The sequence below is a fragment of the Lepisma saccharinum genome, chromosome 5, assembly GCF_977018435.1.
Source record: "Lepisma saccharinum chromosome 5, izLepSacc3.1, whole genome shotgun sequence".
Classification (NCBI taxonomy): domain Eukaryota; kingdom Metazoa; phylum Arthropoda; class Insecta; order Zygentoma; family Lepismatidae; genus Lepisma; species Lepisma saccharinum.
Genome location: NC_139233.1, coordinates 15,251,123 through 15,278,544, shown reverse-complemented (window position 1 = coordinate 15,278,544; position 27,422 = coordinate 15,251,123). Strand labels below are relative to the sequence as shown.

Here is a 27,422-nt window from a genome sequence, read left to right as displayed (position 1 = left end):
TGAGTCAGTGTCTTCATGGGAGATACTTGTATTTCATGCAGACTTGAATTCAGTCTCTTCGATGGGCTAGTACTGCTGTCTGGGACACAATCACTGTCATTTACCTCATCAACATTACCCAAATCTTCAGGCTGGTACTGTGTTTCTTTCACGTGTGTGTCACATTTTCCACACAATTTTTGCCCAGGAATCAGTTTACCACCATATATCCTTCCCGTTTCTACAGTAATTGTCCTTAGTGACTTCTTACAAGGACCCTTGTGATAGAAAAATGGGTCGCAGCAATGAGAACCAAATATGTGAGAATAGTTTTGCAAGAAAAACTTTGCATGATGGAAACAAATGTTATCCACACTACCTATTCTAAATTTCAACAGTTCTTGATCTAAACCTAGCAGGGTGCTTACCAATACAGTTCCTGTTTTTGGTGTGTACTGATGTAGGTGACAAGCACTGTCTATCTTCAAGCCTACACTGTACTGCACTCAGGGTTCATGTGGCACACCGCCCTGAGGCAATGCCATGTCTGTGTTTATTTCACTTTGAGTTATCACGCACAGAATGAATGTCTTCCTGTCTCTAAGTACAGTTTGTTAACAAGTCTTACTGTTCTTCACACTAAATAATCTAAAAACACCACTACTCTCACCAAAATATTACGGTACACCACCAGAAGCCAGCCTCATATCACACAATAGATTTGGCGAGAAAACAAAAGTGTCCTGAAATTCACATGAAACAAATAAGTATCAAAATGCACAAATGTTTCACAATTTGCATTAACTTTTTTGTTTTGGAATATACTCTTTTACAGGTGTGAGTGCATGGGTTGCAGTACAGCAACCTGAAATATTTGAAAGGAAAACTCAATTACGCATTATATGTGAAAGCAGATATTAGCAGAACGAGAGTACACACAATTCAGTATTCTATGAAAATGGTTCAGAGTGCAATCATGAAATTTCTCCTGAGGAACATGTTGGAATAGTACAATATTTTACTGCTACTCATTTCTTCTTGATATCTTTCCCTCATATGGAACTTTGCACCCAAAAAGAGTGCTTTTTTTAGCTTTTTCATATTTTTAACATACATGAAACACTTTTTAAGCAAGAAGGAAATATATTGCAGTCTTCCTTTTTAGTGTGGAGACCCCACACCTTGGGAACTCTTCTTGTGAGAACTATGAAGATTGCACTTTATTTCCTTCCATTTTAAAATATGACATAGATTTCCACATATATGTGTGGGAAGTTGCTTTTTCGGTTATGAAAAAGACAACCACAAATTAATATAGTTGTCACCAAACTTAACTTTTTTCATTGTATATATTTCCTTTACATAATACAACAACTAGAAATCATATGTCATTTCTTTTCGTTACGCTACAAGCATTTATCTTGTACCTTCGCGCTGTACGTTACCACGTCACTACACACTGAGACGGTAACTTTAATCAGTCCTGTAGCCCAAACTAATGACCGTAGACATAAATAATTTTACAGTTTTCCATAATACCCTCAGACATACATTTGTGCAAAATTTTATTAAAATTGGAGTAGTGGCGACTACCATTTCGGTGATTTGCCATAGCTGTTATTTTGCATTAAAAGGTAGATATAACAGAGATAACAAATATTAAAAATCATGTAGAAAATTTTCTCCTGAAAATCCACCACTGAGTGAAAAGCATATAGTTTCTTGTGAAATGTAACATCTTTTTTAAAAGATTTTGTACATCGCATGAAAAAGGATCTTTTTAAAATATTTATTTCCTTGGGTGGAGAAGAATTTCTTAAGATCAGAATGAAATGAAATAAACATAACAATTCGGTATCACTTTAAGTCACACTACACCATAATTGTGGAAATAATTTTCCCCAATGATTGGTGCTTTGCCTATCCAGGACTGTATTGCAACATTTTACACTGATCAATGTTCATAAAAATCATGATTTTTTAATTAAAAACATTTTTGATGATTTTTTATTTAAATTGGATTTCTTTATTTTAAAAAAACATGTTTAAAATTGCTTATATGTTTCCCCCCACACACACAGATATATATACATATATATACATATATATATGTAGTTTTATAGAAAGGCTTTTCTGGTAAATGACCGTGTAAAATATCTGAACAGTATTGATTAAGGCAAATAAAAAATTGTACGTAAATGTAAATTTTTCTGTTTCTCGTACTGTATATATGAACCTACTATGGAAATTTTTGTTGCGTGTGTTAATGAAAACAAAATTATTTCAGTAACTTTTCATCCAGTGAAAATAAAGGTACTACTTCCGTATAGTGGAAACCCCTAGAAATCATTTCTTTCGCACTTTTTTACATTGCTTGCGGAACATTTCTTTAGGTGTAATAATGAATTTCTAACAAAAATAATGTCTATTTTTTAAATTTACGAGTACTCACTGTTTTCCCTTTTTCCGGTTCTGTAACACACAATGTGGCGATAGCGTACTGGTTCATCGCACGTTGTGGCAGTGTCTTGTCGATTTGAAGTGTGTATGCACTGTTTCCAACAATCTTCACCGAAAAATACCTAATTTCGTGGCCGGATTTGAAATTATGCTAATACCTCATTAGCCTCACAAACCATCGACGTTAGCCCCATGAACCATTGACGTTAGCCCCACAAACCATTTCCGGTAAGGTTAGATTCGGTTAGGTTAGGCAAGCATAATTTGAATTTTCAAATAAAAAGGTATGTTTGGAAACATTGACAGGGGGTTACGGACCATCCTTGACTTCCATTTGCAACAGGAATTGTGTGTCAGAGATATATTTTTATAGGAAAAAAAATTCACGCTAAAAAATATTACTCGGCGAAAGAAAACACATCGAGGAACTTCAACGATAATACAGAAAGTGATTTCCGTAAGTAGTTTCTTCTGTAAAAATGAAGAAATCCGTTTCCACTATACAGAAGTGTTACCAAAATAAAACATTCTGGATGTAGCTACAAAATTATAACTTTATATATTTTTTAGTCTTTGTAGTTGAATTTTGTCAATTTTTTTAATGATAGTTTGCAAAATACCAGCTGCCATGTTTACTTACAGATTAATGATAATGACACTATTTAAGGTTTAACATGATTAGTATTTTGTACATTATTCTACACAAAATTTTTGCTATTTTTGCCCATAAAAATGTTTGAATTTTAAATCAGGAGAAATTTAAATGTGTTGACAGTTTACATATTACATTTCTTTCACATGGCCTTTGCCACAACAGTACATACATTTTGTCTCCTTTCTTATAGCCTAATAAATGCCATTCAATGATTACAAGATTAATGTACTTTCATCAAAAGTGATACTGATATTATAAATTCCTTGTGTACATTATTCTATAAATAATTTATTTTAGGTGATTTAAAAAAAATCACCTGATTTTAATCAAACTACCTCTACACTGATGTTTAAGTATTTCGGTAAAAATGTCAAAGCCGGGAATGGGCTGTAACTCGTTTATTCTGTAATTGTTGACATTTCGTACTTACCTATTCTGCATTGCGAAAGATTGTTTAACAAGGGATTGCGCTTTTTTTAACAAAATTAGTATCTATTGTCGACATATCGAGTAATTATTGTTTGTTCTTTTCTCGCTTCCTGAACATGCAAAATGGCGTGCAAATCTCGACTAATGTTGTGTTTCAACCTTCTTTACAGAAAAATTCCCACTTAGTCCCAAAAATCATTCACGCATAGCCCCAAAAACTATTCGGGATAGTATGACCATCCACGAATAGCCCCAAAAACCATTCTGGATCGTATAACCATGCACGAATAGCCCCACACACCATAACGGTAAGGTTAGGTTGCTTTAGGTTGGGCAATATAGTGAAAAAACTGTGTTTGGAAACACTTCTACGACCTTCCGAAATTACACAGAAACTCAATTCCGTAAGTACTTTCTCCTGTAAATTTGAAGAAATCCGATTCCCGGCTTTGACAGTTTTATCAGTATTTCTAACTACCTATATGGAAAAATGGAAAACCATAATATTGAGTAAAAAAAAAATTACCTTAAAAATACAACCAAAATAAGATTAACAACAATATTTGCAAATGTTATTTTAAAATCCATATTTAAATAAAAAGAGCTAATTTAAAAACAAAATACTCACTATTTAGGGAAATGAGTGATGAAATGTTCACATTCCCCCACACTAAGATGATCTTTGTGCAAGCAGATATAAGACTTAAACAGAGAAGGGATATATTTATTACACTTCCCATGCCCAAGTCCCATGCCAGATTTTGCATTTGTAATACTTCTTTCTTGATGGGTTTGCATTAAAAAACACCTTGGTAATTCCTTAAAATTATAGAAATCCTTTATATATTACATCAAAGAAATTTTTTTCTTCCTAATATTGTTGGATGGCCACCACATGAAAGAAATGTAACATTTTGCAAAAATCAAGTAGACTCAAGCTGTGGCATACAATAATTATATATTTCTTGTGTTTACTGTAAGGAATGCATGAATGTCTTGATCATCAACTTTGGCTCCTCTATCCTAAGGACCATAGGCGTAGCTAGAACTTTATATTTGGGTGTGACAAAGAAAAAAAATGAGGTCTTATACCTTTTTAATAGCATATTTTGCAAAACAATCACTTGGCTCTTTAACTGCACTGATGTTTGTAAAGGAATATAAATTCACTAAATGACAGTGTTCAAAATTTCTGAATATATGTAGTAGAAAAAAATCAAATTGCATAGAAATTACACACACACAAAATGTTCATAAATGTTACAAACAAATACATCAAAATACACGTCATCTATAACAAGAGACGTCTGTCAAAAGGTACTATGTTCATAAACTCATCAATAACTTCATTTACAACAATCAACTAAGCTTTTTCCTGTTCCACAAATAGCAAGAGCAGGGCTTCCAATCTACCTTGCTTCTGAGTTGCTCTTAATTTAGTTTTAACTTGGGTAAGCTTGGAGAAAGCTGTCTCACACGTGCAGCTTGTGACAGGTATAGAAGAAAGGCGCTTCAGTACAGAGTAGAATGTAGTAAATATCTTCTTTCTCCAATGACATAAAAAAATTGAAATCTATAAACATCAGCGATAATGCACACGTTTGTACCAAGTAATGACATTTTCAACTTCTTACAAACTGCCGCTTATTTTCTCTCTTATTGAAATATCTGTCTTTAATTCTCTTTGATAAACCAGACCACTAGGGTGTGCCTAGGCACACCCCGTAGCTACGCCTATGGTAAGGACACATGAGCACCTTTGCAGTTGGACCTTCCCATTTCATACCTCATGTTTGTAGTTATTTGTTTTAAAACGTGAATGAGCAACAAGTATAGGCCTAACCAAGACGACTACTTACTTTCACCCATCTCACTAGACCTGATTGATCTGTAACATTTGGTGGCCACTGTACTGTAGGTACCATGAACACATACATGGTATTCAACACAAAATTTTGATCTACTCATAGACAGATTGTGCAAATCATCACACTTGTAACTTCCACTGTCTGAAGTGTTCCTTTCCACAGAAAAGTTTCTCCGAACTGCACATTAGGCCCAAGTTCCTTTAGTTTTACTGAGATTTCATAATGTTATGAATGCATTTCTTACATGGTTGGATTCTGATTTATGTCTGTTCACACATACTGCACAGTTTTAGCAATTACTTACTGTGTGTTTTCTTGACACTGGTTTTTCACTTCCATGTAATTCTTGCTGCCAAAATGTTCAAAGATTTTGTTCAATACATGCTTTCATAGTTAGGATAGGAGGGCCAGGTTTAGTTCCATTACAATTTTAATAATAACCCTAAATGCTCGTGTGGTTAGGTTAGGCAGGTCAGGTTTAGTTCTCTTAGCATTGAAATAACATTCCTTAATGCATTCGTATTTAGGATAGGTGGTAGTATCAAGCATGTGAACTGGGGAGTTTTGTTCAAGGTACCTTTAACATCTTATTTTACCCATAAATCAGGCCCGTAGCTAGAATTGATCTGGGGGGGGGCTCACGGGTTATCAAGGAGGGGGGGGAGTTTGTAAACCAAGTCCATTTTTCAAAAGTTTAACACTGTTAAATGAAGGTAAATTATTTGTGTGGGGGGAGTCATTAAGTTAATATAAAATTTAGAAATATCGCACAAATAGTACGTTTTTCTATAGGTATCTTCTAAAACATCTCTTGAGGTGTTAATTGCTATTGACATCACCCCTTATTACATACTACACACTACGTGTACATGATAGAGATATTTATATCATACAAAAAAAATCACAATATTCAATCATAGTGCCTACCATACATTCCATCCCCACCTGAAGGAATAAAACTTCTCTTCCTTCCCAAAACTTAGGAACTGTTGACCTTTGATGCAGATATGGAAGGAACTTGGATGATGATGCCAAAGCCACAGATTTATGTATAAACGGGAGACCGCAACAAGGGCAGCAAAGGTACGGATAAAGAAGCTCCACTGTGAATGAACATTCTATAGTATAGAGAATCTTCTAAATACTTCCCGCTACTTCGACTTCAGCTCATAAACAAGATGAAGTTTAAGTTGTGAATTTATCCTTCACCAAGCTGTGAGCAAAATAATATCTGCTGCCTACATTTTCACTCTTCACTGCAAACAAATTATACAAAATAGTTTTACCTAATGTCAAGGGGGAGCTCAGCCTGGCTATGGCCCTGCTATGCAAGAACATCCAAACTCTATACAACCTACTAAATACAGGGTGTCTACAAATGATTGAAGCAGTTTCACAATGTTACTGTATGTGTATTATTGAACATATTGTGAAGTAGCTTTACAGTTTAGTCTGATCATCCTAAAATCCACCATGTTGATGAAGGTTCTGGAAGATCAACATTTTATCCCATCTGTTCAGATGAAGCTTCAAACCTACAAGGAAGAACCTCATGGAAAAAGAGGTACAAGAAGATGAACGAATCCAGCTCCTCAGACAGTGAATCAACTGATCGCAGCAGAAGAAACAGAAGAGAGCCTATCACTGGTTTTATTCACATAAGAATGATTTCCGCACTTACTCTGTTTTTTGCAGAGAATTCAAGAAGAGGTTTGCTTCAACAGAAGCGAAAGAGAGAATTGGCGTCTGTGAGGACTAGGCGGTACAATAAGCATAATGATAACAATGTGGAGGAATATGTTTGGTCTGTGTACTCTGCCTATAGGAATCTGAGTAATCATTACACCGAGCAGGAAGTAGTTAACCTAATCATCGGACAGCTACCTTTTAGAGTAAAGCAATTGTGCTTGGCTCATGCTCCGAACACCGTGGATCTCTTAGCGGATTTTGTTAAGAGATATGAGCAAGCAGAGGAACAAGATGCTTGGCGGTCTACATGGAAACGAGAAACTGGCTCTCAACAAAACAGCAGAGATGTTCAAAGAACGTCTAAAATTTGCTTAGTTCAGCCACAAAATAGGAGTAACCCCGCTGAGAGTCCATGCCCTAGAAATGGAAATAATTACCGTCAACAGCGTCAGTTTAGATCACGACGAGAACATCCAGCTTCCAGAGGTAATCCTTACGATAGACTGTATCCTAACAGCAGGTTTTCTTCGCCGAGTCAACAACGTTTATCTCCACCGAGAGATAGCAATAATGCTCCCGGGACTCAAATGACGAGCAGTGGCGTGCAGACAGACATTGTTGAACCATATCCCAGCGCTGAGCAACAGCGTAGTGTGGCAGTAACGAGGAACTTCTGTTGGGACACCGGATCTAATCTTGACCAGGTGCGGGATTTTACCCCTCGCCTAGCATAGAAACGTCCCCTTATGTTAGGCAGTCTCGGGTGAAACTGGGGACAGCAAAATACTTTTACCATTCTGGAGATGAAGATAAGAAACTCATACTTGTAATAAATCAACAATTCTCTTTCTGAAGTTACAGGATATTCACCCATTGAATTGTTTTTCTGCCATTCAGTTCCACCACAAGTGCTAAGAGATTTTCCATGGTGAGAAAGACTGGCAGAGTAAGGTTGTTCAAGTGCAGTTAAGGGAACAATATGCTGTGCAGAGACGGAAACTGAAGCAGAAGTGCCATGCTTTGCAGTTGAAGGAGGATGCCCTGGTGCTGCTAAGAAGTCAGTGTCAGCGGTACACGGCGTTTTCCTACAAAGGGTGTCAATGGATGCTTGCGAAGATGCCTCCTGGATTCTAAGTTCATTTTTTTTTCTGGATTCTAGTTTCCAGGTTGCTGGAATTTGCCTCCAGCATTCGCTGCAATGACGCGAGCAAATCAGCAGTAACAGGAACAACAGGAACTGAAAGTTTTTCTTTGCATGCGAGACGTGTTAATTCACCAGGACAATTACTTTCCTTTGGTGACTTTAGCTTTGCACACTTCAAATGAAAAGTATTGTGGAACAGGGGCAGAGTACCATCCGACTCGTGGATAAAGTTCTCACTGTCTGTCTCGAACTGTGGCATGAGCCAATTTTCTAACATGTCAAGATACCCATATTCTGTTATGGTTGTTCGCTGGAGAAGAAGCGGCCGTAAATACTAAATTTCGAGTGCACAAAAAGCATTCAGTTCCGGAAAGTCACGCATATGCTGAACGGCACCACGGCGAACAGGAAACTTCCATAACTTGTAACGTGTCACAAAACATGTTGAGTTTCTCTACAAAACTGCAAAGTTACTTCAAGATACGGTCAATAATACATGTACAATAACATCATGAAACCGCTTTAAATCATTTGTAGACCCTGTACTTTCCGCTACTTAGACTTCAGTTCATTAACAAGATGAAGGAATGTGATACGTGATCTTCGTTCTGTGAATTTGTCCTTTCATCAAGTTATGACCACATAATATCCAAAGTCTACATTTTCACTTGTCACTACAAACAAATTATACAATAGTTTTACCTAATGACCAGGTGCTAACGACAATGCAAAGGGGGCTGACGATGATGCCAGGGGAGCTGAGCCCCCCCCCCCCCCCTTGCCTGGCTACGGCTACCGGCCTGCCATAAATTGAACTTCTTCGAAATGAAAACTGTGCTATTTAGTTTCAGGGAGATTCCAAATCATTTTTCACTCGTACTATTCTACGATACTTGCTGTCACTTGCATTGTCCATGAGGAGCACACATTCATGCATAAGGTACTTTTGAATTATTTTTTTTATATATATATCATAAATAACTTTTTTCGAAATCCAAATAGTGCTCATTACTTTAACCCTAGAACACTACCGTATGTAAAATTTACGTGTACGTGTGCTTTGCGCTCATTTACCTCCCCTACCTTCCACATCGTATAATGTAGCGATAGTAACAGAAGAAAACTCTTGCATGTAATTTTGACGTGCATGTAGTAATAACGCCATTTGTATTCACGTAAGATTTGCATGAATTTTTCTATAATATCTCATTTTTCTATAATATGATCAACATAGCAGCGATCAATGGATACATTATTCACACTCACAACTTCTACAACAATCAGGGCAACTCAGAAAAGAGACTATTCTCACGAATTCAGTTCATGCTTTTTGAAGGTACTGGGGAAAGAAGAGACAAGTACAGTAGCAGCCACGTCACAAGGGAACCGAAAGTATTGCAGTTTCTGCAACTACAAGAAAAGGAGGATGACAACTACGTACTGCTCCTGTGGGAAGCCAATTTGTGGAACACTACCGTACGTAAAATTTATGTATGCTTTGCGCTCAAATTCCTCCCCTAACCCCCACCTACTCACCCTTCTGCCTAGCAGTGCCTCAAGTTGTCTGTCGGACATAAGGCAACACATAAGAAGCGTGCGCAAGCTCTGATAGTCTTGATTTGGTTTGTTATGTTGTGCACTGTACGTCAATTTTATGTATCTGTGTAACACCAGAAATATCTTTCACGTAATTTTGACATTTGTAAATTCCATTTGGATACTTAGATTTTGAAAACGAAAGTTTAAAAGCATGCACTATTTTCTTGCAAGACTTAAAAATTACATTTGTTCCTTATTTACAGTGTTATGTATATTATTATTGTTTGCTTTCCGTTGTTCGAACTTTTCGCCTTCATTCTTAATTTACGAATGGGCTTGTCAAGCAAGACCTTCTCTTAAAATATTCTATGTTTAATAAAACCATGTTTATACATTTTAAAATGAAGAATAAAATTCCAATATAAGGAAAAATAAACACAATAATGTTCACAATGAATAGAAATTTGTTTTCATGATGTAGAGGTTTTAAAAATAATTCCTTCATGTATGTAAAATTTACGTAGCGGTAGTTACACTGTAATATTGGAACACAGTAGTGTTCTAGGGTTAAGGAAGGTTCAAATTTTGTGACAATGATTGACAAAATTCTACGATGATTAGTCTTTCTGCTAGGAGAATTTGAAAAAGTCATAAAACAATTGGAACACATTTTTCATCCTCTTGTATAACTTGTAAAAATTAATTACACAAAGGGAACATAAAACAGGTTGCCCACCTGGTGAAGGTAGTAACTAAACAGTAACGGTTCAAATTGTTTTATGGTTTCTTCAAATTCTAGCAGGAAGACTAATTATCGTAGAATTTTGTCAATCATTGTTACATGGAATTTCAACTTTCCTTAAAGTATTGAGCGCTGTTTGGATTTCGAGAAAGAAAAAAAAGTTATTTATGTTGAAAAGAACAACTTAAAAATTGCCTTATGTAAGCATGTGTACTTCCCATGGGCAATGTATTCGTTGACAAGTGACTGTAAGTATCATAGACTAGTGGGAATTAATTTATAAGTAAGTCGGAACCTTAGTAGAATGCATTTAGGACTTTATTTTAGTGCTAAGAAAACCAAACCTGGCCTGCCTAACCTAACTGGGGTAAGAGTCTAGTTTACGTTCTTTTCCTAAGGAATACGTGTCATATATCGTTGGAAAGGTTATTTTATAAGGAATTCAACAAAGTAAATCCCAAGGTGAGGAAAAATTTCCCGGAGGAGAAAATCGAGAAAAACCGATGTTCATGTTCATGAAACATGTAGTTCTTCATTTGGGCCCGTTTATACACACACCTGGCAAGTTTCATGGAAATTGGAGGGGGACAGGGGTCAGATCCCCAATTCAATTTGTCCTCATCTTGACATTTGAGAGGATTTTGCCCCCTAAAACAGTTTTTAGCTGAAACAAAAAAAAACACGTATTTCTTCCTTTGGGCCCCTCTATACACCTGCCAAGTTTCATGGAAATCGGAGGGACACAGAGGTCAGATCCTCACTTCAATTTGTCCTAATCTTGACATTTGAGGGAGTTTTAACCCTAAAACCGTTTTTCAGCTGAAACCAAAGAAACACGTATTTCTTCCTTTGGGCCCGTTTATACACACACCTACCAAGTATCATGGAAATCGGAGGGAGACACAGGGGTCAGATCCTCACTAAAATTTGTCCTCATCATGACATTTGAGGGGGTATTGCCCCCTAAAACCGTTTTTTTAACTGAAACAAAAAAAACACGTATTTCTTCCTTTGGGCCCCTCTATACACACGCCTGCCAAGTTTCATGGAAATCGGAGGGGGACACATAGGTCAAATGCCCAATTATAAATTTGTCCTCATATTGACATTTGAGGGGGTTGCCCCCTAAAACAGTATTTTAGCCGAAACAAAAAGAAACGCGTATTTCTTCATTTGGGCCCGTTTATACACACACCTGCCAAGTATCATGGAAATCGGAGGGGGACACAGGGGTCAGATCCTCACTTCAATTTGTCCTCATCATAACATTTGAGGGGGTTTTGCCCCCTAAAACCGTTTTTTTAACTGAAACAAAAAAAAACACGTATTTCTTCTTTTGGGCCCCTCTATACACACGCCTGCCAAGTTTCATGGAAATCGGAGGGGGACACATAGGTCAAATGCCCAATTATAAATTTGTCCTCATATTGACATTTGAGGGGGTTGCCCCCTAAAACAATTTTTTAGCCGAAACAAAAAGAAACGCGTATTTCTTCATTTGGGCCTGTTTATACACACACCTGCCAAGTATCATGGAAATCGGAGGGGGACACAGGGGTCAGATCCTCACTTCAATTTGTCCTCATCATGACATTTGAGGGGGTTTTGCCCCCCAAAACAGTTTTTTAACTGAAACAAAAAAAAACACGTATTTCTTCCTTTGGGCCCGTATATACACACACCTGCCAAGTATTATGGAAATCGGAGGGGGAAACAGGGATCAGATCCTCATTTCAATTTGTCCTCATCTTGACATTTGAGGGGGTTGTGCCCCCTAAAACAGTTTTTTAGCCGAAACAAAAAACACGTATTTCTTCCATTGGGTCCCACTATACACCTGCCAAGTTTCATGGTAATCGGAGGGGGACACAGGGGTCAGATCCTCATTTCAATTTGTCCTCATCTTGACATTTGAGGGGGTCTTGCCCCCTAAAACAGTTTTTAGCTGAAACAAAAAAACACGTATTTCTTCCTTTGGGCCCCTCTATACACCTGCCATGTTTCATGGAAATCGGAGGGGGACACATAGGTCAAATGCCCAATTATAAATTTGTCCTCATATTGACATTTGAGGGGGTTGCCCCTAAAACAATTTTTTAGCCAAAACAAAAAGAAACGCGTATTTCTTCATTTGGGCCCATTTATACACACACCTGACAAGTATCATGGAAATCGGAGGGGGACTCAGGGGTCAGATCCTCACTTCAATTTGTCCTCATCTTGACATTTGAGGGGGTTTTGCCCCCTAAAACAGTTTTTTAGCCGAAACAAAAAACACGTATTTCTTCCATTGGGTCCCACTATACATACACCTGCCAAGTTTCATGGTAATCGGAGGGACACAGGGGTCAGATCCTCACTTCAATTTGTCCTCATCTTGACATTTGAGGGGGTTTTAACCCTAAAACCGTTTTTTATCTGAAACAAAAAAACACGTATGTCTTCCTTTGGGCCCGACTATTCGCCTGCCAAGTTTCGTGGAAATCGGAGTGGTACACTTAGATAACCTCCCTTCTTAGTCTTACACTTTGTAATTATATAACACTGCATATATTATAATGTTTTATTTTAATTTGTAAAACTAACTGTAGAACAATTGTATAATTTTTGTATAACATTTCTATCTTGTTATATGTGTTAAAGGTTTCATCCCGGAATGGAATGTCTCACATTTATGTGTGTTTCTCATTTCCAATACATTCGAATGAATACATATTCGTTTCAATGGCATTTACAAAATCACCTCTGACATTTTATGTTAAACAAGTAAGATTATTTTTGTGCACGAGTGTGTTAGCCGATGCGTAGCAAAGTATTTTAGGAACAACACTTGAAAAAAATTCTTGTAGGACTAACTAATGAAAAATTTCTTTGTAATCGAAGATCATAATATCTTTTAAGGTGTGGTAATATTATAATGGGATTCAGATAGTTCCGGATCCGAAACTTTCAGACCCGGATCTGGAATTTTCGGATCCGGATTCAGATCCGTAACTTTTGGATCCGGATCCGAATGGATCCGGATTTTTCGGATCCGGATCCGTTTGGCCATCCCTAGAGTCGTTTTCACGTTCAGAAGAGACAACGGCGCTTATGGAGAAACCGCACAGTGTTGCCAATACAGCGCTAGCTCATGTCGCCGGGAAATGATGAGCTTCCTTCACAATGAAGGTGTTACATATTTTGTATATATATAATGATAATTATATGTAATTATTAATGTTAATATTATACTGTGAACGTTACAGTTACCCTTTTTACTATGATCCATTGCGATCACTACACACGCGAGTGTAATGCACGAATATGACACTTCAGAAATTACTTAAAAAAGTAAAAATCACTGAGCGCTCGCACAACTGAAAACACTTTTTCGAGAGAGGGAAAAAGTCTACTCTCACTCAAGTAAGGGGAACCTGGCACATGGGTTTGATTCAAATTGCAACCCAAACAAACAAATGAGTTATGGCCCACGTGAACTGATAAGACGTAAATGACTCAAGCAAGGCATGTCATATTTCTATCTTGAAGCCCCATATTTTGTCACGTGTTGGAAAGCCTTTCAAAGGTTAATATGTCGTCTATGAATTTATGTGTACGTTGGAAACTGAAAGTTTTTCTTCATTTCAGTATTAATGTCGACAGTAATGTAAACAAAAACAACGTGTATTTGCGACAGCACTAATGTTGCTCACAACAGCAGCATTGGAAATAATTGTCAATTATTAAATTTAAGTTATTTCAATTCTATTATAACAAACTGCATGAAGTTCATATTTTTACTGAATGGAAATAAAATAACTCGAAAAGTTGGTGGTGATTAGCCGGAATGCTGCGGTGAGCCAGCTCAAGATGGCCAGACAACGTCTCTTTACTTCGCGCGCGGTTCGGGTTAAAAAGAAACTCCAAATGCATGGAAGTAATATTTCTGGGAACCTTTGAGTGGTTAAAAAAAATAATTTCATTATTTTCTCCACAACTCTGTCGCTGGAAGTTTTTACTTGGAATTACAGAACAAGAAATGGCCAGCGACGACATTTTCTACTACACGAATATAAAAAATCTCCACATACTTTATTTGAATATTTTTTAATGCAAATATGCTTTAAAGTATTGATAAATTCTGAGTACCACCATCACCTACGACAATTAAAAAACAGTGTCAATTTTTTTAATAATGAATGCTTCAATTTTACGGCATGTTTCAACGTTAGGAATGAAAACAATGTAAAAAATTGTGTTTTCACAGAAAATTTGCGTTTTTAATTTATCTAAAATTATTTAAGCAAGTTACCAGTTTTTTGTGTTCACCATCGTATTCTCTACAAAATTTCCTGCAAAACTGCATTTACCGATTTTACTTAAGCTAAATTCGTAAATCCAGAAATTTGACAACAGCGCGCTCGTATTTCCCATAAGAAAAGCATTGCCCATAAGAGCCCATTGTGTCTTCTGAACGTGAAAACGACTCTAGTCCGGATATGCGTGATTGAACGTATTGAGGACATTTTTCGATGATGAAGCACATATTTAGGGGTGAAATGAGTGCTAATGGAACCTAACCTAACCTAACAGGGCATACCTCGTTCCCGTGAATGGTTAGTGACAAAGTGTAAAAAGAAAACCTTACTTACCCTACGGATGCCGGCTGTCTGCTAGCACTGTTTTGTAAACGGGCAAGAAGGAGTGCGCAAGAAAGACGTAAACGGGCAAGAAGGACGTACACTAGACTCTAGCCCTAACTACAAGAGCATATATTGAACAAAATCAAAAGTAATCGCTAAAACATCACAGTGTTACAGAAGTAAATCAAAATCGAACTATGTTAAAATTGCATTCGTAACATGATGAAATCGCAATAAAACAAAAGGAACTTGAGCCTTTCAATACTAAAATGATTGTGTATTTTGCACCTCATATTTAATACAAACTTGCACTTAGCAAGTTCCGGTAAATTTACCTACATTAGACAGAAACTTACCGCACCATTAACACACAAGAGTTATTGACAGGGAATATCTTGGAATCCATCGTTAAACAACGTATCCAAATTAAAAAATAAACATTGTGTGTGAATGAAGAGCTACAATATACGTACACTGTTATTATTAATTGTAAATATTATATGCGTTCTACTCACATTTTCGTGATACATTTTACTAGAAGATTCATGAATAGAATATGGAAATGGATTTGAATGTATCCTGTTCGCGAGGTTTGTTGACCGCAGTTAATAGTCTGTGCACAGATCAGTCTGTGTTTCTACCTAGCGTTTCTACCTGGCGTTAATAGCTCCCCCCTCCCTTTACAAGCTGCTTGGAACGTTGATCGCGTCATCCCTTTAAAGAATATAATATTGTTAATTAACGGCAATAAAATCTCTCTCTGCATGTATGTGTAAGTGAATATATTTGGTTAAAATAAAAACTAATCCTCTTGCCCTCCATTCATACGCCTATGTATAAAAGTGGTTATTTCTCGATGTTATTTGCTTTATAAGTGCACGAAACTTCTTTGAAATCGTAGTTTTCATACATAAATACAAAAACAATCACTTTAAGGGGGAAATAATATGTATAATTCGATATTTTTCACAGCAGCGAAAAATTTAGAATATTTCTTCCTGTTCCCAAAATTACCCATTGTGGAAATATGATTTTATTTTTTTCCCTTGCCGGTTGCCGCCGCACACATGAAGTGAAGACCCCTACGTTTCTACTGCAACTCTATGCACTCTATGCATATATTCTATCTCGTTGCGTTTCCATTCAATAATCGAATGGAGAAGATATATTTCGACCACGATTCCCAATCGAGAATCGACTTTACATGACGTCATCTGATAGATACTTGTTGTTTTTTTCTTCTATGGTAGTTAATTTAATTCTAAAACAATGCACTCCAAATTAGGGTCATTCAGTTAATTCTCAAATGTTTGAGTATATTACAAAGTAATAAATATTTCAGCGGTGAAATTCCGTTGAAAAGTTGGCATGAAAACGACTATTGTCACTGTGTATAAAAAAAATAAGTGAGGTGAACTGCAGAGAACGATAATTATAATTGTTATGAAACACTTTTGGGTTTCAGATGGAAATGGAACAATAAATCACATTACAGGCCTATGCATCTCGCCTTTAAAAAGTGACTATAGCAGCGCCTCTGACGGTGAAGAAAGGAACGAATAAAACGGTGTTTGGATGCAGCAGGCAAGTGATGGACTTTCTAAGAGCAAACGAGCTAGCCCGTATGTGACATGGCGTCTGAAGAGGAAGTTTACTGTTGAATAGAAGTTACTGTTGTTTTTTTTATGACTTTGTACCAACAAAAAGGCTACTCTAGCAGCCCCGAATATTTCATAGACACTTGCATTGATGGTAATGCATGCAAGGAAACCACAGAGGATTAGCGATGGGTACGAATATTTTACATTGGAAAAGTGGAATTGTTTGGATATGTAGTATGCACTTTCCGCCATATTCAGTAATCGGAAAAAGTAGTCATTTATATTTATGTTTCTAAGACCCTAACAATTGACTTCCGTTACTAATTTATCTTGTTTTTCTCGTGTGATTTCAGGTACTTCGAGAAGCACCAAACCCATCCCTATCAGGTAAATATTGAAGTTGCTGAATCCAAATGGTATGAGGTAGAAAAAAAACAATTGAAAGTCGTATAGTAATCGAATTTTGTAAATATATCATTTTTCTAATATTTTAAAAACAATTTGCAACACGCAGCCCACGAGTTATTATCTAGGAATAAAGTTAATAACGGTAAGTATATGAAAGATGGGGGAATTCACTATTTGAGGACAGAATAGATTAATACAGGACAATGACATTTTGGTTCATGTTAGAATTTCAAGAAATCGAATTTGGACGCAAATTAATGGGAAAAGTTCTGTAATCTCTTACATCGCGAATCTTTCTACACTTCATGTACTTGTCCAAGTGCAATTTGATCGATGAATGAGAACAACTTAAAAACAGCACACACAAAACATCTTCCATTTTACATTGAAAACACTGCTTTGCCAAAGCTCGAGGAATTTGATAAATACTACAACTACATCGGTTCAATATGTAGACGACGATGTTGTTTTTATCCAGATAAGGAGATAAACAACTTTTGTTGTCACTGCTGAAAGTTTTACCATTTTTTTTTATGCAAATTAGATTTGAACATTTCCACAAAGTCGATTATTAATTCAAACCTTACTAAATTTGATGATCTACAACATTTTCCACGTTTTATTGGCGTAAGTATTATTTAATCGGGGTATTTCAAAACTCGTAAAATTAATTTTTAAAAAATAATGTAGCACTGCTTTAGTACACAAAATTAATTTTAAAAATAATCTTCATTAACAAAAAAAATATGCAGAAATGAACCAAATTTCACAATGTAACTTCAATTGCTGTTCTATCCCATCGTTTTACCTTTCATCCTCATTGTTGAGGTTAGCCTAGAGACGCAGCACTTACACTTTCTTACCAACTTTTCATTCTTTGCTGACCGTGGTGTTTATGCTTTTCTTTACATTACTTGACATAACAAATAGGGTTGAACGTGTATTTTCTAATGAATGTCATAAAGATGGAAAATACTACACTTGACACAACAAAGGGGGGTTGGTCTTTTCCATTTTCTCTTGAATAAAAATATCAAAGGAAAAATAGTAGCCAGGGGTCCCAGGTTCGAATCCTGGCTTAGGCATGGACGTTTGTGATGTCTATTCATCAATTTCATCAGTCATCCCCATCTTCGCAAATTAGCCAAAAGTGGCACAGAAATCGAAGTAAAATAAATCAAATCAAATGAAAAATATTAGATATGTAGAAATAAGGGAAAAGTTTTCTTTGGTCAACAATCCAAAAAGAAACTGCCTACATTGAATTGATTTCCTTTCTGTTGTTCAGGGCAAACATGAAATCTGAATTAACACCACCAGTTGTTGCTCGGATTTTTTTTTTTTTTTTTAAGAATAATGGTATTGGCACAAGAAATGGCTGATTATAAAAACTGATTCTTCAAATTATCCAGTTGCACATAAAATTTATGTAAAGAAACTACTTTAAAAAAATCTTAAGTTTTCTCAGTATACTTTATTATCTAGCAACTAAATAAAGATGAAAATTTCATTTTTAGAGTATAGGTGGTGATAAATGAGATTTTAAAAGTGTAGCAGGGGCTATATCAACAACAAAAAAAATACCTCCATTGACATAAAGAGATGAAGTGCATCAAATTGCATAAGAGATGTGCTGTGATAAAGAATGTACATGTACATGAGATACATAATAATAGAGCTTCACTTTCTTCCGTTGCAAAGTATAATCCAGTGTCAGGTTTCTTATAGTGCAGAAACTTTGAATTTATTTATGAATTTTTACAATTTCTCCGCAAAACTTTTGTATGTGAAGTAACATTTATGCAGTGCCACATTATTTTAACCACATACTTTTTGTCCCAGATGATGTTGCAAATGTCCTCCTACTGCCAGATATATTTTGAGAAAGTTTCCTTACTTTTCTGTATGAGTTTTTCATATAAGAGTTATACATAATTATTTTTGTTGATGATCTTGTTCTAAAGTATACGTCTTTTCTAGCATTACAACAACACTTACCAATACTCGACATTATCGGTTTACTGTTTATCATCTTAGCAAACTACAAAATATAAATAATTTTTCAACGTAGCACACCTGCCCATGTGGAAGCAAATGAAATACCCATATTCATGGCAGACAGGTAGACCAGAAGTGTCATGTTTCTGTGTGGAACTGTTGTCCATGACATGTGGATCATATTTAGCCCTATTACAGTATTATACTCAAGACACCTGGCAACTTAATCTTGTGTGTGTCAATGGTCACTCAATATACATTTAAGGAAGGAAAAGAAATGCAGATATACTGAAGCAACTAAATGTTTCCTTTATGAAGATACTTTAAAACACAAGCTTAGTTTGTGTGTGTGAGTATTAACTTGGAGAATGTGTAGATACAAAAACTGAAATCATAACAAAATTTGATTTAATGGTAAAAAGCCAAATCATAAAGTAATAACCACCATAGTTATTTGAAGTATTGTGATGAAGCAACAAATTGATTGGGGAAGTGTATTCCAAGGTTCGTGCATGTAGAATCATAATGCAATGGTTTTGAATACCAGGTAAAAATCACGATTATTCTTTCTTTATTATCTTGTTTTCTATGCCATGCCATGTTTTCCTTTTATAGTGGACCACAAAAACTAGAGAAGTAGTGTAATTGCTCAAAACACAATTTGATTGGCCAAAAAATTATATAAATGAAATTTATTACAGTACAATTAACCAAAATATTCAAATACTGTAGCATGTTCCTGCATCATAATTTGCATACAAACTAGTACGTAAATTACCCTTAATAGGAAGGATTACCTAGTGGCCAAATACTCATAAATTGATACAGGTGTCAAAACATTATAAACTTTTGATTTATATCTAAAGTTGATTTACAATATAGAGATTTAAAAAATTTCCTTCCACTTTTTATACAAATCCAATCTGTACTTCATATATTCATTTGGTAGGATTTTATTGATTATAATTTATGTACTGTACAAAATTATTTAATTCAAATTTTTCATTTATATGTTATATGGATCTTATGCCCTTATTAATTAGAAATGTATTAGTGGATTTTTTAAAAATTTTCTTGCATTAATAAATGAAGGGTTAGAGGAAAAAAAAAAGTTAAATTTTAATTGCAAAAAAGTTACTAGACATGTAAATGAAAGTGTACAAGAAACATGCTTTGAAGAATGGAAGTGAAAAATGTATGAAACTGAAGAAAACATCTTGTCAAGTCCAGTATAGCATCCACATGGCAGAAAATGACACCACTACCTCGCTTACGACAGAAAATTGACTAACTGTTGTTTTTTTTTTCCCACTGACCCTTCAAATGACAATTAATTTTTCTCATAGACAATTGTTGCGGTGGAGGTGGTAGGAAAATATTTTATTATATTTTTAAATGATGTAACAAAAAAAAAAACTTCGGGGTGGCTACATTTGCCTTTGAAGTCTAAGTATGATGGAAGTAGATAAACATTTCAGTGTAGATTTCAGAACTGCTTCTTCAATGATTATGGTAGAATTGTGTGACACTTCATGCATAGCTGACCTGTGTAATGCATGTAGTATGGCACGCTACTTTTTGCAACAGTTGCAAACTGTCTAGGTCATTGTAGTGTTAATAGGGATATAAAAGACAGAATTTCACTCGTATACATTTAAGATGGTGAAATGTACAGGAAGAGGTGTAAATTGTGTCTTACCAGTAAGGACAAACAATTTGCATGAGAACTGTACAAAGTGATTATGAATTTGATGCGATTCTACCACCATGAAGGATAGTACACCATGGAGTGATTGTTTCACAGTGATATTAACATTGAAGAAGAGAACATCTATTTCATACCACCCCTCTCTGTTCCAACAGAAAAGTGTGCAGGCTTTATAAAATTTTCGGAGGTCAAAATGATGATGTACAATGAGGTAAGGTAACAAAGAAAGGCATGTGTGCCATGGCAAGAGATTACAAGATACTCCAAAAGAAAGCATCAATGTTATCATGTATGTAGAGAAAGTCAGCATGACATGTTTAGGATCCTTTTAAATTCCATAGTACTTCCGCTTTGTAAATATCCATTGCATGCACCCATCCATGCATCCTAATGAAATACTATAGGGGTGAAACTAAAATAGATATAAACTTGACAATATATACTTCAGAAATGCTTATAAAAGTAACTGGTATAAAAACTGTCAAATAACTTCGCCCGAGGCAAAAGGTAGGATGCAGTTATATTTTGAAAAATAAAACTAGTGATAATGTTTGTCATCACTGCAACAAGGGGAGGGTATATGTTTCGTGACAATGTCACATTTTCGTATAAGGTTAAAATTTTACCTGCTTCCTAACCTTTCTGGCATTTTTTTAAGTAGAACTATGCTTGATGAATTTCTGATAAGGTTGTCCAGAAATTGTAAATTTGGCCCAATTTCCTTTTGTTTTATTGCAATTTCATCATGCTAGAAATGCAATTTTAACATGGTTCAATTTTGATTTACTTCTGTTAACACATACTGCGGAGTTTTAGCAATTACTTACTACTATGCTTTCGTAGTTAGGTTAGGCAGGCCAGTTATGGTTCTGTTAGCATTAAAATTAAGTCCCTTCCAATTTACTTCTACATTAATTTCCACTAGTCTACGATACAGAGTTGCTTGTCAACGGAAAATACATTGTCCATGGGAAGTACACATGCTTGCGTAAGGTAATTTTTAAGTTGTTCTTTTCAACATGAGATAACTTTTTTCGAAATCCAAACAGTGCTTATTACTTTAAGCGATAATTAGTCTTCCTGTTAGGAGAATTTGAAAAAAAACATAAAACTCTGAACCGTTACCATACATTTTTCTCCTAAACATCTTGTATTTCCAGAGATTTTGTACATAAACATATTTTTAAAAAATGCATAGGATTAATACAAATCATGTTGATAAGAAAATAAGTAGAGATGCTTGTAATAAATTAATTGTACAACATTTATATCTTTATCACAATGGCCGAACTGTCTCAGGTGCAAGCTTTGGTTTCCGACTACAGGATGTATACGCGTTTGAGTCTTCGGGGGGAAGCATAACAACTTTTCCTGAGATTTCAGCCTTTGTGTGGGACTGATACCATTGTGCGGAAATTGGGGAGCTACGAATGAGTAGCATAACCCATCATAGAAAACCTACAACAATGATAAGGGGGGAGGGGGCTCATCGTGTTAACCACACATCACCCTGTAACTGGTTGGATAATTGCCTACTTCTGGTAGGAGTGAGCCCGACAGTCTGTAGGCACTGGCCCTGAATGGCTGTTTTATATTTAATGCTAAGGATGTATTTTGTGTTAGCCCTTTAGAGTAACTTTTTTTGTTTTTGCCTTTTTTTAGTTAATCACAGCAATGAGGGTGAATATGAAATTTATGTAATCGTAGGAAGAAATTATATATATATATATATATATATAAGATGGAATGAAGTTACCTAACCTATGAACAGTATTTAAGAAGAAATATTAGATCTGAAGCCACAACAATCTTATTCATGCAAGGCGTTAAATACTTGGGGGATGGACAGTACACATGGTGATAATGAAAAGTGACAATATTAATTGGTACTAATATCAGCATAAGCAGTGATTTATTTTTTTCTGGGGGGAGAGGATCTGGTACCCATCAAGTTATTGCGTTCATCATAACAACTACTCCAAATATTGTGGTCTACAAACATATTTCTTTTGTTAAAATAACATGCTGTTAGTTATATTCTTATCTACGAACAGGTGCTGATACAGTGTACCGTTGCATATCACCAGAAAAGAGCCACAGTTTTTATCGCTACACTATTTCTATGAATAGTATGTAACTAGATTAAGAAAATACCATTTAATTGTTATTTTAATTCACATCTTGCAGTTTCATAAATAATTAAATGTCAAAATGTGTTCATTTTTCTAAGACAAATCTATTGTAGTCAGTTACAAACATTATTGACTTACAGGTATGATAATGTGCAACCAGTGAAATATCAGTATTATATAATGTAAATAAAGTAACATTTTATATGCATTCTCTGTACAGGAGACCAAATAGTTGATGCTATCCGCACAAATAATGATAAACTAATAATCATAATCTGTAGCTGTGACGTGTTGATGATACGTACTTTAATCTTTTGGGTTTTTGGGATAGGACAAATTGTAAATGGGAAAACATCAATCCACAAATAGAATGGTTTTAATTTAAGTGCATGATAGATAGTGAATTTGACTGAATTCTAAATGGTGATGTCCTTACCATTTTATTTTTAAACTTTCAGAATTCAAAGTACAGCAGTTCGAAAGGAAATTATGCTGACCGGTACAACCATGAGAGAATACGGGACTCTCCCAACGGTAACTCCTACAGATCAGACAGCCCTGATTCGCAAAGCCCTCGGGACCGAAATTACCAAAACAAAAGTTCATATTTACAAAAAATTCGAGAAAAGGAGAGAGAAAACAGAGACTACAAATCTAGGGATAAGTATTCTGGTAAGTAGTGTTGAATGTTTAAGGGAATGGTTATTCAAAATCTAGGATACATTCAAAAAAGCCATTGTAAACTTTTTAATTAAGGCCGTTTTCCTCCATATACATCTCCATTTACGGAAGAATTTAGAAACTTCTTAAGTTTTTCATTCTTAAGGAACTTTGGGATTGTGTATGTGCTTAGTGCTTTTTACCTGGGCAGCAAATGATTTTCTAAATACAAGAAAATCGTTGAAGTATTTTCATTTTTGATTGTTAACAAATGTAAATATTCCGAATTTGCCCGACAACTGCACAAGAAAAACTTGGAAATGCAGCAAATTTTACTATAAAAAGTTCAACTTTTATTTTAAACTTTGAATTCATTTATGAAAATTCTGATTATCAGTACATCATAGGTTTTGTAAGATATGTACTCTCCAAAAGTAATATGATAGAGAATATACCACTTTCTTTTCTGATGCATGAAAATTGTAACAAGCCTTGTTCAAAATATTTATTAATATTTGAGGGTGAGTGTTCCACTGCAGTTACAAGCATCACTTTACCAGTTTTCCTTCACAATATTCAATAATTACATCAGAATAGTAATATATGAGGTGTATTCGTAAAGTAAGTACGGTTTGCAAATATTGCCGCTGTAGCGATGCAGTCGCGACCGTGTGAGTTCTCGCTGACGTCGTTCATCCATTAGCCACAGGCATGAGTGGGAGCAGGTCAAGCGTTTTCTTCGTAGTTTTCTGAAGGTTTGAAATGTTCACGAAAATCAATCGGCCCGCCGACTGTGATGTCCGGTCTGTGATTGTTTTCTCAATGCAAGAATGGTTGAATTCTTGTCTAGATGACAAACCAACAACAAAGATGCCTGCTGCGTTGTGCAATTCAAAACAAAAGACACTGAATACTTAGCGAAGGCATTTTGTTACTTCACGACAATGCTCGTCTGCATACGGCCCAACAAACTCAAAATTTTATCACGTCATTTGGCTGGGAACAATTGTTCATCCGCCAACAGCCCTGAGTTTGCACCAAGTGACTACCATCTCATTCTTCATCTGAAGAAGAAGTTTCTTGCTGGTCAGCGTTTCGACGAGGATGATGACATCGAAGCAGCAGTGCATGAATGGCTTTCGTTACAGGCGGGAACATTCTATGATGATGGGATACAAAAACTAGTGCCACGCTACGACAAATGCTTGAACAATGGTGGAAACTATGACGACAAATGCTTGAACAATGGTGGAAACTATGTAGAAAAGTAGTTTAAGGTCTGTAGAATGCAATGGAAATAAAAAAAGATACGAAACTATTTTACTTTATTTTTTACACCCTTTTGGTACTTAGTTTCCGAATACGCCTCGTACCTGTTACAGATCATGAAATACATTTTTTCACACAATATTGCTGCAAATTAAGTAGAAACTTCAAATTTTGTATGATTTCCAGAATATTTAGAGTTTGCGATAGTACTGCATGGCATTTTGCAAATGCTGCGAAATGCCAAACTGCAAGAAAAGTATCATAAGTTACATGAAATCCAACCATCATTGGATCACTTTATCTGGAAATGCAATTTATCTAGAAATACTTATTTGTAGTGTATAAATCAAATTTCTGGTCAAAAACTGATGATATTTTGAATTTGAAAGCAGTGTATAATATGACACTATAGTATTATGATAAAAACAGTGTATAAAATGGCACTTCAATATTATGATGAAAGCAGTGTACAATATGTTACTTCAGTATTATAATGGTGAATAAATTCTCATTTGATATATGTACACTGACTATGCATGCTTAATATGGTGAAACACCAAATTTTATGTTCCCGGATTTCATTTTCCCACTTTATACATTCAATGTTAATGGCCCGTATGGAGTAAAATGTGATACATTTTTCCAGATTTTATATTTTCGTCCTTTTTAAGTTTTTTGCACCATAGTCCCCTAAAAAGCTAAAATTGAAAACAATGTCAATACAGTAGAACCCCGATTCTACAATTCTAGTGAGTTTTACACGTATTTATATCTGTAATATGTTGTCTTTTTCTAGACTGTGCCAGGTCACCAAAAGATAAGCGAAATAGGGAAAGCCGTGATTCTGAGCATCGAACCAATCACGATAGGAGTAGTACAGAGGCAAGTAACAAGTTTTGATTTTCTTTGGTAAGACAGGAGTGTAATAAATATTCAGTTTTTTAAATATTAAATTATATTATTATGTAGAATTATATTGAAATCATAAAATTTGTTGTAAGATTGTTAATATACATGGCCTGAGTATTTTGTGCACTTTGTTGACTGTAGAAATGAGCTTAGAACCAGGTGTAAACTCGTTTTTGTGCTGTCACCATCATGAGAACATGTAAAACAGCAATGTGTAGTCCTGGCCTCCATGGCAGAGTGGTCAGCACTACGCCAGGGGTTCCAGGTTCTGTTCCCAGCCAAGGCATGAGTGTTCTTTGTGAATGTTCCTTATCAATTTCATAACATCATCCTCATCTTCATGATTAGCCAAAAGTGGCAGAAAGGCAAAGTAAAATAAACCAAATCAATCAATCAACAGCAATGTGTGGTGATTTTATGGTGTTGGTCTTGTGTGGTAGTGACCTTGCCTAAGTACAGCGAAATAAACAGTAGGCAAATTGTCCACCACAGTTTTCAGTCGATCTGAATTGCACAATGTGGTGATAATGAATTGAAATAAAGAAGTCAATAAGCAAAGAACTATGCCTGATTCGAACCAACATAGTTTCATTCCTAAAAACAACGCAGGATGTAAAATAAAAAAAGTATTGAAAATAGTGGTGGAAAATGTGTCTACCATTATCTTTGCTGCTGACTGTACCATCTTCCTGAATTGCTTGCTTCAAAATCACAGTGCATTGGTGTATTTAAGGGTGCAGGATACCCAAGTAAATGTGAAAATTCAAATCCAAATACTGTTACAGTATCAATTTTCTTCCAATACTGTTACCTAACAAAGTAGAAAAAGTGTTTATAACTGACGAACTTACGCAATACGTAAAAAACAAGACACAACATTTTCTTGGTAATGTTTTGCTCAATAAGTCCTTGTCTATGTTTCGAGCCTTCGAAAAACTGCATTTTTTATCATGTAGCCATGTATGCCGCCATGTTCCACAGATTTGAAAGCTACAGATATAGTAGGTTGAGGTCACTTTGTTTATTGCCTCCAGCTTAAATTATGCATGCATTATATTGCACACCTACTTTATGCATTTATATTAAAGAACAGGGTGTCTACAGCCTGGAAATCCTGGAAAGGACAGGGAATTTACTTTTTCTAGATAAGTCCGAGAAATTTACTGTTTCTGGAGAGATCAACATTTTTGCAGTAGTGCACTAAACATAGATTTTTGAAGGGAAAAGAAGGACAGCAAGAAATTGTCATTTGTTGTAGACAAACTATTCTTCATTTTGATATACTGAGTAATACTGGTAGTTACAGTAGAAAATGCATTTTAAATACTCCCAGGAAAAGGAGTAATGTTTTGAACTATTTTCAAGTACTGTACTACTACTGTAAAAGAGTATTGGCATTTAACTCTTTCTCTTAACAATTTTAGTGTTATGTTTGGTTGATATTAGGGTTAATACACATATTAACTAAATGTAGTATAGTTATGCATTTATGAAGAAAAAATATTTTTTATAAAAAAATAAATTCTTTGTTTACCATTAGTCAGTACGTGACAAGTATTATGTATAACCTCACCCTTGATGCACCTATCCATCTATCTGCACATCTT

At 35.5% G+C, this 27,422-nt stretch overlaps 1 protein-coding gene across 1 annotated transcript in view; it reads left to right on the top strand.

The window, feature by feature from the left end:
• Positions 1-16,689: 16,689 nt before the first annotated feature.
• Positions 16,690-27,422, top strand: part of wcy (WW domain-containing adapter protein with coiled-coil wacky) — a 55,518-nt gene continuing 44,785 nt past the window's right edge. The window contains exons 1-4 of the mRNA XM_083122195.1: positions 16,690-16,920; positions 17,085-17,118; positions 23,436-23,649; positions 25,703-25,788. Of these exons, the coding sequence (XP_082978321.1) occupies positions 16,880-16,920; positions 17,085-17,118; positions 23,436-23,649; positions 25,703-25,788 (375 nt within the window). The 5' untranslated portion in view covers positions 16,690-16,879. The remainder of the gene's footprint in view (positions 16,921-17,084; positions 17,119-23,435; positions 23,650-25,702; positions 25,789-27,422) is intronic.